At 41.1% G+C, this 14,781-nt stretch overlaps 1 protein-coding gene across 1 annotated transcript in view; it reads right to left on the bottom strand.

Annotated features, from left to right (window-relative positions):
- Positions 1-306: 306 nt before the first annotated feature.
- Mrpl1 (mitochondrial ribosomal protein L1) overlaps positions 307-14,781 on the bottom strand; it is a 65,163-nt gene continuing 50,688 nt past the window's right edge. The window contains exons 8-9 of the mRNA XM_040747450.1: positions 2,839-2,920; positions 307-596 (exon numbers count right to left, since the gene is read on the bottom strand). Coding sequence (XP_040603384.1) covers positions 490-596; positions 2,839-2,920 — 189 coding nt within the window. The 3' untranslated portion in view covers positions 307-489. The remainder of the gene's footprint in view (positions 597-2,838; positions 2,921-14,781) is intronic.

The raw sequence follows: 14,781 nt of genomic DNA, 5'->3' as shown, positions 1-14,781 counted from the left end.
AGGCCATATTTAGTGTCTAAACATCAGTGAGAAGAACAACTGACAAAGACTCCCACCCTGGACTTCTGGACCCCATCGAAGCCTCCACTCACCATGCACACAAAAGCAAACAGTTTGTCATGCGCCTGGTGGGAAATGAGGGCGCTGCTACTCCTGCAGATGGGCGTGTCTCCTGAAGGAGTGTTATGAAACTAGAGTCTCCCAGATCTAGATTCTACCAAAATACAGACTGCTGCTAAGGAAATGTGACGATCCAAGACCAGAAACACATGGACAACAAAAAATTAAAATAAGGAAGTGTGAAAGGATTTTTAAAAACTGACATTTATTTTTGAAACTGTAAAAAAAAACTCAGGTGTTAAAATGTACTTCTAAATGTATTCATCAAAAAATTATGAGGAACCAAACAAGACATTATACAGTTTTATACATTTCTCTGTTGCTATTTTTTTTACACCCCCCCCCCAATAATTTCACAAGACAACACGTTTAGGTAGCTTCTTTGGTTTCAACTTCTTTGGACAACAGCGAGTCAGTCTTCAGCAGCAAACCTTCACTGGTTGAACTACGAAGGAAGGCACGAACTACAAATGGACCTAGAACAAAGATAAGAACCAGCTGTGACTTTCCGACTGAGACCCCAGGGATCAGATGCGCACTCACCTAGGAAAGCCCGTGGCACTCGGATGCTCCCCTAGAAGGTCTGCACTGCTATCCTGGACAAACTGACTGCACTAGAATCATCCTGGGAAGGACACACCCACTAGAAATTCAGTCCTTTCTTCCACAAGTAAGTATAGTTACTTACTGCAGTGTCAACAGCAAAGGGAGCAGGGTGATGTTTACGTTTGACGGGAACACTCTAAATACTTAGCAGTCAGCTCAGATGGTAACTTTGAGTGCAAAATAGTTGATAAAATTCTCAACTAATTAAAAGATTTTTTCCTAAGAACAAAGTTAAGAGACTTCATCTAAAATGGCAAAAAAGAGCAATTTTTCCCTCAGTATATGTTTTTATTTAAATTAGAAACATGAGTACTTCATATGTCAATCCAAGCTCCCTCTCCCACCCCTCCTCCCTTGTCCCTCCACCAGCCCTTCCAGCCCCCCACCCCATCCCCACATCATTCCCCAGGGAGGGTGAGACCCTCCTTGGGGGGATCTCCAAAGTCTGTCATTTCATCCAGGGAAGGACCTAGGCCCTTCCCCATGTGCCCAGGCTGAGAGAGCATCCCTCCATGTGGAATGGGCTCCCAAAGTGCATTCATATGCCATGGTGAACACTGATCTACTATCCAAGGCCCCAGAGATTTCTGTGGCCTCCTCACTGAGACTACATTCATGGAGTCTGGATCAGTCCCCTGTTGGCCTCTCAGCCATCAGTCTGGGATTCAAGAAGAAGAGCAATTTTTTAGAAAATTTATTGTCTTAGGGCTGGAGGAATAGCTCAGCAGTTAAAGGCTAAGGTCACAATAAAAAATATAAGAGAATTTGATGGGGGAAGTCCTTCTGGGTATATGTTTGTCTTATTGGTTGATAAATAAAGCACTGTTGGCCAATGGGGAAGCAAGAAAGGTGGGACTAGGAGTTGAGGAGGAGTCTGGGAAATGTAGTCAAGGGTAGAGAGTCACCATGTGATCCCAGCAGGGGAGGATGCACAAGCCTGGCATTCTTGGTAAGATAAGACCTTATAGAAATATATATATATATATATATTTATATTTATATTAGTGGTCATGGTTAATACTTAAGACAGAACTAGCCAACGAGAAGCCCTGGACACTGGCTGACAGCACTGTAACTAATAGTCTCTGTGTGTTATTTGGGGTTGGTGCAACTCTGGGACCAGGCTGGCAGGAAGAATGCTTGTTACAAGAATTTACTGTCCATTATTCTCTTACTAACTCGGAAGATCAAATTTCCCTATGCAACATAAGAACCTTTGGCCATATTTTGATGAAAGAATAAATGGGTTATTCAATCACCAATGTGCTTAATTCTCAAGGATGGCAGAAGTAGCTCAAACTTGTGTTTTAGTTAACTTGATTATAGAACTAAATCCTGCAAACTCCCAGCATGAGAACCTCATGAGGACAGTCACCCACAGTGTGGACTGTGTGAGGAATGGACACAGGCAATGCCAAAAACACCAGAAGTAGCTTATGTTCTAGCTACCATAGTGCATAAGTAAGTGACGCTCCCCATGGCACGAGAGTCCCCCATTTACAAGAGGACTCTCCTGACATGGCAACATACCTACTTTCTGTTACAAAATAAAGATTAATCTTTTTGTTTGTTTGTTCCTGTAGCTTTGGAGCCTGTATTGGAACTCGCTCTGTAGACCAGGCTAGCCTTGAACTCACAGAGATCCACCTGCCTCTGCTACCCCAGCTTCCCCAGTGCTGGGATTAAAGGTGTGAGTCACCAGCGCCTGGCTAAAGGTTAATCTTAAGAAGGCCAACTGGTTTCAAACCACTAGTTCATGATGACTTTCTTTTTCAAACCACTAGTTCATGATGACTTTCTTTCCTATTTGTAATTTCCATTGTAATTTGAAAGCAATTGGTCTTCTTTAAACCTTAATACATTCAACAGTAGAAAGATTATGCAAATTTACAAAGGTTTGGGGGTATATTCTTCATTTCTGATAAAGAAATCTCTCTCTAAAACCTTATGATTCATGAAAAGTAATTAAAAATTCTTTGAAAAAATAAATTTTATTTATTTAATCTCTGGAAGTATTGTAGCTATAGTACTTGTATGTTGACTCTTTGAATAGTTTATATTTGTACAGTATCACTGGGGTTTAAGGTAGTCTACCCTCACCCAGTTACTCACCCAGATTTTGTGGTCTGTGCCTACAGACTTCATTTAGAACTGCTTGAAGATTGGCAGTTACTTGGTCACTTGGCATATCCAACTGAAAGAAACAGATATATATTTAACATTATTAATGGGAAAGTGAGGTGACGTCACAATTTGGTAGCTGTACCAGTATGTCTTCTAAATGGTGTGTTTTATGTTCTTATGTAATGCAATAACCTATTAAGAAACTCTACTTTAAAGACAGACAAGAACCCTGTAAATCTTTTAAAAACTTTTATACATCTTTACATATTTATATGTCAAGAGTTATTTTACAGAATATATCCTAGTGGATGATTTTTAAGTTTTCCTATTTGAGGTTTTGCAATTTCCAAGTAATTTCCCCAAAGTACACCCAAATATACATACTATTCACTCATCCCAAAGTAGGGATATTTTCTCTTCTATTTATGTGGGTGTGTGAGGGTGGGGTGTATCTGTGTCCACGTGTGGGTAGACGTCAGAGGTTGGTGTTGGGTGTCTTCCTCTATTGCACTCCACCTTATTTTTTGAGACAAGGTCTATCGATGAACCTGAAGTTGATCAGTCTGGCTAGGCCAGCTCGCCACTGAGCCCCAGAGGTCCTCCTGTCTTTGTCTCCCCAGTGCCAGAACTATCGACACATGATACCATGCGTGAGAAGTGTATGTTATATTTCATATCAGCAAAGCATACTCATGAACATGTCTGAAAACCCTTGTTGGAGGTCATGAAAACTTGCTCAAGAAAAAATGCTTAGCACATACACACACAGACACACACAATGAAACCTCTGCTTTCCTGGTCTTCAGGGATTTCTGAGAGAGGCTGAAAGAGAGGAAAGACTCCTGAAGAAACAGGAGCCCTGGGCCAGTGTGAGAACCACTTGGCCTGACTTAAATTGGTCTGACTATTTTGGAGGACTATGGATCTCAGTAGAAAAAAAAAAAACTCTACCTTTTTCAGAGAAAAAAAAATTAAAAGCCAAAATACATACAAATGAACTTTAAATAATGCATACTACTTCCAAAGCAGCCAGTTTCTGTATTCTAAGTGTGATTCGAGCAAACTAATGACAGATTGTTTATTCGGTGACATTTAAACTGCTGAATAGGAGTCACTCTCAGAGAGGGCATTTTCTATCTATCTCTAGTTTCTGAGGCGAATCACCAGAAAATAGAAACTTTGGCACCCCATTTTGCTAGTTCAATTTCCAATCTATTTAAATTTGAGTCTATAAAGCAAAGACTCAGAGCTAAAAATTATCACTGACAAAAGAACTACATGTTTCACTGTCACAAGACATGCATTGTCAATAAATAGCACATACCTCTATAAGAACAAAAATCATATGAAGTTTTCCAGAGTGACACTTTCACAAAAAACCTTTTAAGTGATAAAAGCCTAAAAGCCTACAATATCATACCTGATAAAATGATGTATGTGTACCACTGAGTTTAAATTAATTTTATCTGCATGAAACCCTCTAGAGGTCAACTTATTTTTTAGTGATTAGAGAGTGAATGAGTGCTACTGTATAAATGTATTAGGTAACCTGAATCCTGTAAAGATGGGAATAATAACACATCCATCTGAAAAGCTCCCAAATGCACCCAATGCTTTTCTGATGAGCACATGCTGAGTAGCGCTTTTGTTGTCTAGAGTTATTATTTCATGATATAACCATTATAGTGAGGTGTATGAAAAGTCTACATTCTCCAGGAAAAGTTAAGATGATGTAAGTAATCCTTAAAGTACTCGAATATCCCATTTGAAAGTATTATAGACAGTTATTTATTGTCTGATTATTTCATAGAATGTTGCATCCATTTCTCCTCCCCTCCTCTCTCAAATATATATATATATATGATTACTGAGATGACTCAGCAGGTAGACACTTATTTGCCCAATCTGATGACCCAAGTTCAACTCCAAGACCTACATAATGGAAGAAGAGAAATGACTCCTACAGAAGGCCTATTCTATGGCCTTCACAAGTATGCTGTGGCATATTCCTGTCTGCGCGTGCGCGCACGCGCACACACACACATACAAACACGCAGAAAATTATTTTTAGGTGTGTTATTTTTGTTTATGCTGCATTTGTTTAACTCTGTGAAGTTGTGTTTCTTTGCCTGTTTAAAACACCTAGTGGTCGAATAAAGAGCTGAATGACCAGCCAATAGCTAGGCAGGAGGAGGGATAGGCAGGGATGGCAGGCAGAGAATAAATAGGAGGAGAAATCTGGGAAAAGGAGGAGCAAGAGAACAAGTAGAGGAGGACATCGGAGGGGGGGGCAGCCACCCAGCCACCCAGCCACCCAGCCATGGAGCAAAGGATAAAGTAAGATATACAGAAGAAAAGGAAAAAGCCCAGAGGCAAAAGGTAGTCCAGATGGTTTAAGAGAAGCTGGAAAGAAACAAGCCAAGTTAAGGCTGGGTGTTTATAATAAAGTATAAGCTTCCATGTGTGATTTATTAGGAAACTGGGTGGTGGACCCCCAAAAAGAACAAAAACAAACAACACACAATGCATAAGTATAATAAAATTTATAGATATTACTGCACCTTAAATAAAAGGAAATGTTAAGTTTGATGACATCTCGACTTAAAAGTAGCTCAGCAGTTAAAGCACTGGCTGATCTCCAGAGGACCCAGCTTCAATTCCCAGCACACATATGGAGGCGGACATCCATCTGTAACTCCAGTTCTAGGGGGATCTGATGCCCTCTTCTGGCCGCCATGAACACTGCATGCATGTTATACACATACATGCAGGCAAAAAAAACAGAAACCGCAGAAACAAATCTTTTTAAGTGGCCAGCTTCTGTGACTTGGTTGTTCTGATAGAGTTCTGATAACGTTCTACAATCCCCAGATGACTGATCACCTGTAACTGGGAACTGCAGAGGACTGATGCCTTGGATAAGCACTTTGCCACCAGCAGCACTTAAAATTAAATCCACTGTGGCTTACCAGAGAGCTTTTGCTCCCCATGACCCCTGAGAGTGTAAACTGGGGGAAGGAAGGTTAACTGCATGTCTCTACAGAAGCTGTAAGAGCAATAATCGGTTCTGTAACTCCATTTAATGGGGACTTACATAGACAGACTAAGAATTGAAGCACATCTCCTAAGAACTCTATGTGGCAGATATTATTATTATTATTCAATTGCATTAAACACTGAGACCCAGAAAACAAATCATCCATGAGAGCATATGCAAGTCAGGTGTAGAGGCACATTACTAATCCCAGCATTGGGGAGGCTCAGTCAACAGGATCAGTAATCTGAGGCCAGCCTGTTGTACATAGCAAATTCTAGGCCATCCTTGGTTACATAGTGTGACCATGTTTCAAAAACCAAACACCAAAAGTGCACACGTGAGACGCGGCCCCCAAGTCACATGTCTAAGCCTTATGGCGCTCAGGTAAGGATCGAGGAAAGCCCCTTTTGCCCCATCACTTACTGGCTTGTGATGACCCTGACACAGTTATAATGCACAGGGGGCTGAAAGGCGGATGTGCTTGTTGTGAGCCAAGAGGAGGGAAGAGGCACCCAAGGAAAAGAGTAAACATTTAAGAGGGAAATTATTAATTCTTGTCTCATCAACCCTCTACTGTCATGTTTAGATGTTATCACAGTACAATTCAGAAAATTGACATAACCTCCACTCACTGGCAAGCAACAAGCTTGGTAGCAGGACCAGGAAGATGACTAGGATACAAACAGTGCTGCGAAGGACTTACGGTCTAGTCCCTATGTGCCTCTCTAGCTAGAGGAATAGTGCCACAAGGAATGAATGAGTCAGCACAGGACCAGAGAGGAAGCTGTGACTGGTGCTCTTCACAACAACGCTGAGTCTTAAAAGATGAAGAGCGCTGCAGAGAACCACCAGGAGGTACTGCGATTATAAAGTGCATCAGGAGACAAGATCTACAGACCAAAGGACTGAGGAAAGGGTCTAAGTGCTGATGTTCATGCCACCTGAATGCAGGTGTGCAGACGGGGAGACTGTAACTCTAAAGGCATTAACTAACACTTAGAACAAGGGCTGTGGGACCGGCGCCATTCCACGTCCTCATCTGTCAACAGTAAGTAGTAACCTGGATTTCCATGAGATGCTCTCTAGCTTTAAAATGTCAATTTCAATAAAACCAAACCAAATTACTATGTAGGTTCAATAAACTAAATCCGGAGGCCAAACTTTTAAAACCGGTCTTCAAGTTATACCAGGAAACAGGTGATTTGACGTTAATCTAGTGTGAGATTGGTTGCAAAGAGACTTGTAAAGGCTTCAGGAGTTATCTTACCAACAGCAAAAGTGACTTAGTGTTGCTAAGCTGATGAATCACATCTTATCTGCTTTAGAAAGAGCTCTGGAGGAAGTACATAAAAAGCAGGACTTGGCACACTCTCTTTGTAAGCGGCGAGATAGTAAATGTGTAAGGCTTTGCAAGCCATATGGACTCTGTTACAACTGCTCACGGTTGCTGGGGAAAAGCAGACGCTAAGACAATACACAAGTGAGTGCAGCTGTGTTCCAACAAAACTTTCCTTATGCAGACAGGTGGGGAGCTGGGTTTCCTGGGCTGTGGCACCAAAAACAGCTGAGAGACATTTAAGAAGTAACTAAGCAGATGCAACCATTACTTTCTTCCAGAGGAAGAAAGGATTTTGTTGGTGCCCTTAAAAGAACATGAAGCTTTAAAAACAAAACATAAGAAAACAAACAAACAACTACAATCTTATTTTCCTACCAATCCCCGTTCCCTCTCCCTCCTGACTTCCCACTCCCCCTACTTTCTCTCACCCACCCTCCACTCCTCAGAGAGTGAGGAGTCAACAAAGTCTGTCACATCATTTGAGGCAGGACAAAGACCTTCCCCCTGTAACTAAGCTAGGCAAGGTATCCTTCCATGAACATGAGGCTTTTTATCCAATAGACTTAGCTTATTATTATGTGTCTACTATGCAGATGAGGCAAAATGTTTTGTTTGGCTACGACTTGCATTGCAATTTAAAAATAACAATAGGAAAAATTCCTAGCAACAATTTCAACAGCTGTTACAAATTTTATGCATGCATTTGAAACAAGTTCTTTATGGCTGATGACAGGGCCTAAATCTGGAAACAAAAATAGAAACTGTATTGTCTTATATCCTCCGTAAAAGAAATATACCAATGGTTAAGGGCACCTACTCTCTTTTCTGTCAATTCAAAGTAGAAACAGAAGCCAGGAAAGATGGTAAGGCTCCAGACCCCTCCCATGGGGAGATCAGGGCCCCTGTAAGAAGAGGAGGCTGCTGGTAGACCCTATGATACGGATTTCTAATCACTAAGAGGTGGCCAGAAAGCACCAACAATCCAGGGACTGTGAATCCACCCAGGTAAGCAGGAGCACCCAGCTTACCCTTCACACTCTGGCAGGCCTATCTATACCCACAGTCCAGAGTAATCAGGCCCAAAATTGGTGCTGGAGGCAAAGACGGCTTAGGCCCATGCACTCCTAGGTCTAGAGCAAGGGAAGGCCGAGGACCAAGCAACCCTCCCTACTTCAGGCCACTAACATCACAAAAGTCTGCCTCTGAATCGGACCAAGGAAGTCTCTGGATAGGAGACTTGGATTAGACACCGGAATAACTGCTCTTTCAAGCATGAACAGCCATTAGAACCGTAATATCTGCCTGACATGCTTGTGTCTAACAGAGGGGAAGCTGTACTAAGCACAGCTGGAAGCAGGGAATAGGAAAACATACTTCATGTTTTAATTTCAATAAACGTGGACTTCTTTTCAATAAATAACTATGCATTTATACAGACATAGAATATATTCTGTGTGTATGAGAAATGTAAATTTATGTTCTCAGAAGCAATTTCATAGCAATGAGACATTAGCAGCAATCTAAATGCCCAACAAAAGGAATGGGGTTGAATAAATTATGATATATCTACACAAGAGACTATAAAACAGCTATTAAAATTCTTTGCCAAAATTTTTATGACATAGGAGAGGGCTTAAGACACGGTGTTAAGGACACAAACGCAGTGTGTAACAGGAATACAGAAACCAAAATAGCACATGCATGGAGCAGGGCAGTGATGAAAAGGGCTCAAGTGCCACCGTGGTGACAGGGACTTTGAGCTCTCTCTACAGGCTTAGCTAGGCTAGTCAGTATTGTCCAAATGCTGTTTGAGGTACATATATTCCCCCAATGAACAACTGGCTTTTGTTCAGTATTTAAAATTACAAAACCCAGGGGCTACAGAGTTGACTCAGCAGTTACAAACACTTATCTTTTGAGCACCCACATGGCAGCTTGCATCCTCCTCTGGCCTCCATAAACATCATGTGTGCATGCTCTGTATTACATACGTGCGGGAAAAACACTCATAATGTAAAATAAAAATATGTAATTTTTTTTAATTCCAAGACCAGGACTGAGGGTGTAGCTCAATAATAGAGAATATGCCTAGCATGTGTGAGGTCCCCAAGATTTAGTCCCCAGCATCTCAAAAAATAAAAGGTTATAAAACCAGACCTTTAAGATTACATGGTATACTTTACTTATTCATAAAGAAACAAAGTAAAGTAAAAAATTATCATTAATGTTGGTACTAATGGATAAACTCAAATCCCTACTCACCAAACATCAGAATTTAACAAGCTATGCTGCCACGTGTTTTCATACTTTCAAAATTATATATTTAAAGTGAGAGGGAGCAGAGCTGGCCTTCTGTGGAGTACAGCTTTGTGAATTACAACTCATGCATGCATTTTAGCAATAACTATGCTAATACAGAATCCAGAGGCCAAAATGAAGAAGACCCTTCTTGTAACTCTCAAGAATCCCTATACCAGGCATCCCTAACTCCTGACAGCCACTGCACTGTCAATACAGTTCTGTGTTTTCAAAACTGCCATGCAAATAAAACAGTATGCAAGCCATTAAACAGCAACTCTCCACTTCTTCTCGCACCTTATTCCACCTAATGTGTCCTCAAGATGCAAACACAAGCATATGCCAGGACTTCTTCATTAAGATATTCTGATGCTCTCTGTTCTCTGCACATGCCATATTTTGCTGTTGGACCTTTGAGTTGATTGCACCACTAAGCTACTGTATATAGTTGGTATCAGCATAGATATATTTACAGTTTATTTCTTTCTGTTCTTAGGACATATCTAGAGATAGAATTGCATCACATAGTAATTGTATTTAGCCATTCAAGGAACTGATGGTGACTGAAGCATTTCATATTCCCACTAGTGATGTGTCAGAGTTCCAGTCTCTCCATTTTCACTACCACTTATTTTACACACACACACACACACACACACACACACACACACACACACACACACACACACACACACAGACAATAGCTATCCTAAGAGGTGTCAACTGGTGTCTCACCGATTTTAACTTGTACTTTCCTGATAGCTTGCTGCTTAGTATGTCTTCATTGTTTGGGGCCATTTACATGTCTCCTTTGCAGAGAGATGTATCTGAAGCTTGATTCACTTTAAGACTTATATCTTTATTATTTTTAGAGACATTGTACACATGAGTGGAGGTTGCACTCAGCTGACAGTGTCAAGTTTTAATCTTTATGAAATCCAATTTGCCTTTCTTCCTTTGTTGTCTTCGGTTTTTTGGGTTTGTTTGTTTGTTTGTTTGTTTGTTTGTTTTTTACGAGACAGGGTTTCTCTGTATTGTATTGGAGGCTATCGGTCCAGCCTGGCCTCGAACTCACAGAGATTGTTGTCTTCGTTTTTTATTTCTATATGTAACCTTTTGAGATTTATCTGAACATTTTTGTCTATCAACAGTTGATAACTTTTTATTGCTGAGTAGGGTCGCACTGTATAAAAGTACCAGAGATGGTTTCAGTCCACCCAAACAGGAAATAAGTTTATAGTTATAGGCTGAAGATCCCTAATCACAAAATCTAAAAATGCAACTGGATTTGTAGCTCAGTTGGCAGAGGTCTTGACTATCACACACAAGGCCATGAATGCAGTCTGAAGCATGCCTAAACCAGGCGTGGTGGTCCACTCCTGTCATTCCAGTGCTCCAAGGTGGAGGCAGGAGAAGCAGGAGCTCAAAACCAATCTCAGATCAAAAGGTGTTCTGAGGCCACTTTGAGCTACACACTAAGACCCTGCCTCAAAACTTTAGTAAAATAAAAACTTCTGAAAAGCTCCCAAATCTTCTTCCGTTTGAGACAGACAGACACTCATGAGCTGGCATGGACTCGTCATGTGGCCTAGTGATGGGGGATGTCCTTCTGTATACTGTGAATATATGTTTCTCTTATTTATTGATGAAGAAATGCTTACTGGTAGCTTCTGGCAGAAAGTATAGACAGAAAGTATAGACAGGGCTCCCAGACTAGGAGAAGCTGGGAAGAGAAAGGCAGAGAGGAGCTATGAGGGAGACACCACGTAGCTACTGAAGGAGTAACACGCTGAAGCATTACAGGTAAGCCACAGCCTCGTGGCAATATACAGTTTAATAGAAATGGATTAATAATTAAGAGAGAGTTAGACAATAAGAAGCCTGAGCCATCAGCCAAATAGTTTATAATTAATATAAGTCTCTGTGTACTTATTTGGGACCAAATGGCTGTGGGTCTCGGTCGGACAGAGAACTCTTTCATCAACCTGGGCCTGCCCTAAGTTCTCAGAGAGTCTTTTACTGCACTGTCTCCCAAATGCTGGGATTACAGATCGTACACCATCATACCCAGCAAAAAAAAAATCTGAAACTTTGGAGTACCAAAATGATGCTTTAAATTTTACATTTTGGAATGCTCTAGATTTTCAGGTTATGAAAATTCACCAAGTAAAGTCTCCAAATATTCCAAACTTGTTAAAACAACACAAGCAACAAAACCATAGAAATACTGCTGGTTGTTCGGTATTTCCATAAGGAGAAACTTGACCGGCATGTAAACATGTATGTTCAGATACCTGTGAATGAATGTGACTTTAGTTTCAAATTGTGCATTTTACTGCTGCGGGGTTAACCCTTGGGCAGAAGAGCTGGGCTGCAGTATCAGTACATGGCTGGCTCTGTAAACCACACCAAGCTGTTTTCCAGAGTGGCTGCCCTCTGCTGTGAGCCTGGACAGGCACAGGTTCTAACCTCTCCACAAGCATGTGTTAATTTTCTGCAGGATGCTTCTTCCTTTCCGCCTGGGGCTCCACTGATAGGAAGCTTTAATCTCTTGTCATTGCCCCATGAGCTCTCCACTTATTTGTTTGTTTGTTGGGGGGATCTGCTTTCCAATTTGACTAGTTTCTGTGACCTGTCTTCAAGTTCTTTGACTCTTTCTGTCTGTAGTCTCTACTTTTACCTTCAGGAGTTCACATATAGCCTGTGGCTGCATTCATTCCCCTGCCTGAAGTCAGGCTCTGCTGTGACCTGGCCTGATACCAACAGAGGGACACAAGGATGACATAGTGTCAGCTTGGTACTTTTTCTCACTCAGGTCTCCTCCAAACTGCTAAGGTGTCGTCTTCCCAGTCCTCAGCCAGAAAGTCATACATTGTGCAGGGTTTCTCATAGCTGCACTCAATGGAAAAGGCAGAGTGCACACTATGGTGCCACCATGTCACCTGGGATGAGACCCTCCCAGGCTCATGTGTATGCACCTAGTATTTCAGGATTGGCAAACACTTGCAGTAAAAGGCTGGACCATATTGCAGTATTCAGGCCTTAAGTTTTAAGGGTCATGTATGAGTATTAATTTTGAACTTGCTAAAAGATCATTTTTAAAATTTTTACTTCATAAATTATGTGTCATTTGTGTGTCTGTATGGCTATGTGCATGAGAGTATGTGTGTCCTGGAGACCAGAGTCATCAGATCCCAGGGGCTGGAGTTACTGGCAGTTTTGAGTACCTGAAGTGGGTGCTGGGATCTTGGGTGAATATAGTTTCTCCTCTGTCTTAGCACTGCACCTTTGGAGATCTCAGACCTACTACTGACATGCTCACCTCCTGTATTTTACATTCTATGGTGCATTTTCTTCCCTTTATAACCCCCTCATTTGTGACACAAACACTGTCCTACATGAAAAATAACACAAGGAAAAGTTAATTGGCTGGAAAGAAGAGGATGAGCCATGAGCCAATGGCTTGCTCCCTTTCTCTGAGACATCCGGTGGCATCTGACACACAGTGTTCTTTGTTATCCACTATTTTAATTTATGACCTAAATGCAGTAAAAGAAACCTTCAAATTCCAAATCCTACAAATGTTCACAGCTTGTCTATCTGAACCCCAACTGGTCACTTTTGCTGTTCCAACGTGTTCACTGTCCTGAGAACTCACTCGCACAGGGTCTGACTACCCTCATGTCCATACCTTGCCCTTGTTTATTTTTGTTACATTACACTTCAGCTTCTATCAAAGCCAGGCTGAGAACACTCTTGCCTCAAGACATCTCACTATTATGCAAACAAGTAGAGCGATACCCATGAATGGACCATGTCTACAACTTCAAACCTGTCTTCAGCTTTAAAAAGAACACAAAAAATAGCACATCAAAGGAACAGCTGCTTCCATACTACACAGTTCAAAGCTCCAAATACATGTGAACCCAGACAAGACACACTCGTTAAACCAGGGTTTGACATGCTCTGTGTAAACAGAGTTACGTTGTCTGCCCTCTTTCTTCTTTCACAGAAAGCAAGCTTAGGTTTGACTGCCCATAATATTATTGTTTATAACACTTCAAAATTAGGTACTTATGTGACTGTAAAGGGTTAATAAAGTTGTTTTGCTTCATTGTTATGATAATTTAATGTCAGAATTAAGCTATTATATAAATGCATTAAAGCATACTCTACATAATTTCAACCATTTCTAGTAAAGTTTTTGAAATTATTCTCAACTATGCTGGATTTTATATTCTAATCATGTATCAGTAAGTTAAATAAATGTAACTTTTAGAATATAAACACAATGGATTCATATTTTAAAAATAGGTACTTCCTTTTTGTTCTTTTTGTTTCGTTTTTTGAGGCTGAGTCTTATTCTGTAGCCCTGGCTGTGCAGAAACTTGATCCTCCTCCATCAACCACACAAGTGCTGGGGCTGCAGGCATGTACTAGCATGCCTAGCTCAGGTAATTTCTTAATAATTCCCTGTTTTCTATTATAGACTTCACTTCATATGCATGTGTGTGTATCTGTGCAGGCTATGTGTACATAGGGGCCTATATGTGAGGCCAGAGGTCAGCGCTGGGTGTCTCTTTTAATCATGTTCCACCTTATTTTTTGAAACAGTCTCTTACTGAACCTGAAGCTCAACAATTTGGCAACAGTGGGTAGCCAGAGCCCAGGGAATCCTCCAGTGATAGGGGAATGTCTTTCTGTATACTGTGAACAGATGTTTCTCTTACTGGCTTAAAAATATTCTGATTGGCTAGTATAGGCAGGGCTACCAGACTAGAGAGTTCTGGGAAAAGAGAGAGGAGCCACCATGGAGACGCCATGTAGCCACCAGGAAGATAAGACGTCGGGCATTCTCCGGTATGATAAGGTCATGTACAAATACATAGATTAGTAGAAATGAGTTAATAATTAAGAGAGAGCTAGCCAATAAGAAGCCTGAGCCATCAGCCAGACAGTTTATAATTAATAGAAGCGTCTGTGTGTTTATGTGAGGCTAAATGGCTGTGGGACCGGGTGGGGCAGAAACTGCCTACACACCAGTCTCCAGCTCCCCAGTACTAGGATTATAGGCCTGTGCCACTGTGTCAGGCTTGTTCACTCAGGTCATCATGCTTGTGCAGCAAACATTTACCAATTGAGTCATCTTCCAAATCCCTGACTTAACTTGATTTTATAGTACACTAGTAGGAATCTGTCTAGTGATATAAGAGAACAACAGGAAAAACATGACTGGCTACAAGAGTAAACATGCATG

Source organism: Mesocricetus auratus, unplaced genomic scaffold (assembly GCF_017639785.1).
Source record: "Mesocricetus auratus isolate SY011 unplaced genomic scaffold, BCM_Maur_2.0 Super-Scaffold_100006, whole genome shotgun sequence".
NCBI lineage: Eukaryota > Metazoa > Chordata > Mammalia > Rodentia > Cricetidae > Mesocricetus > Mesocricetus auratus.
The sequence above is the reverse complement of the archived record's forward strand: the minus strand, read 5'-3'. Positions and strand labels throughout refer to the sequence as shown.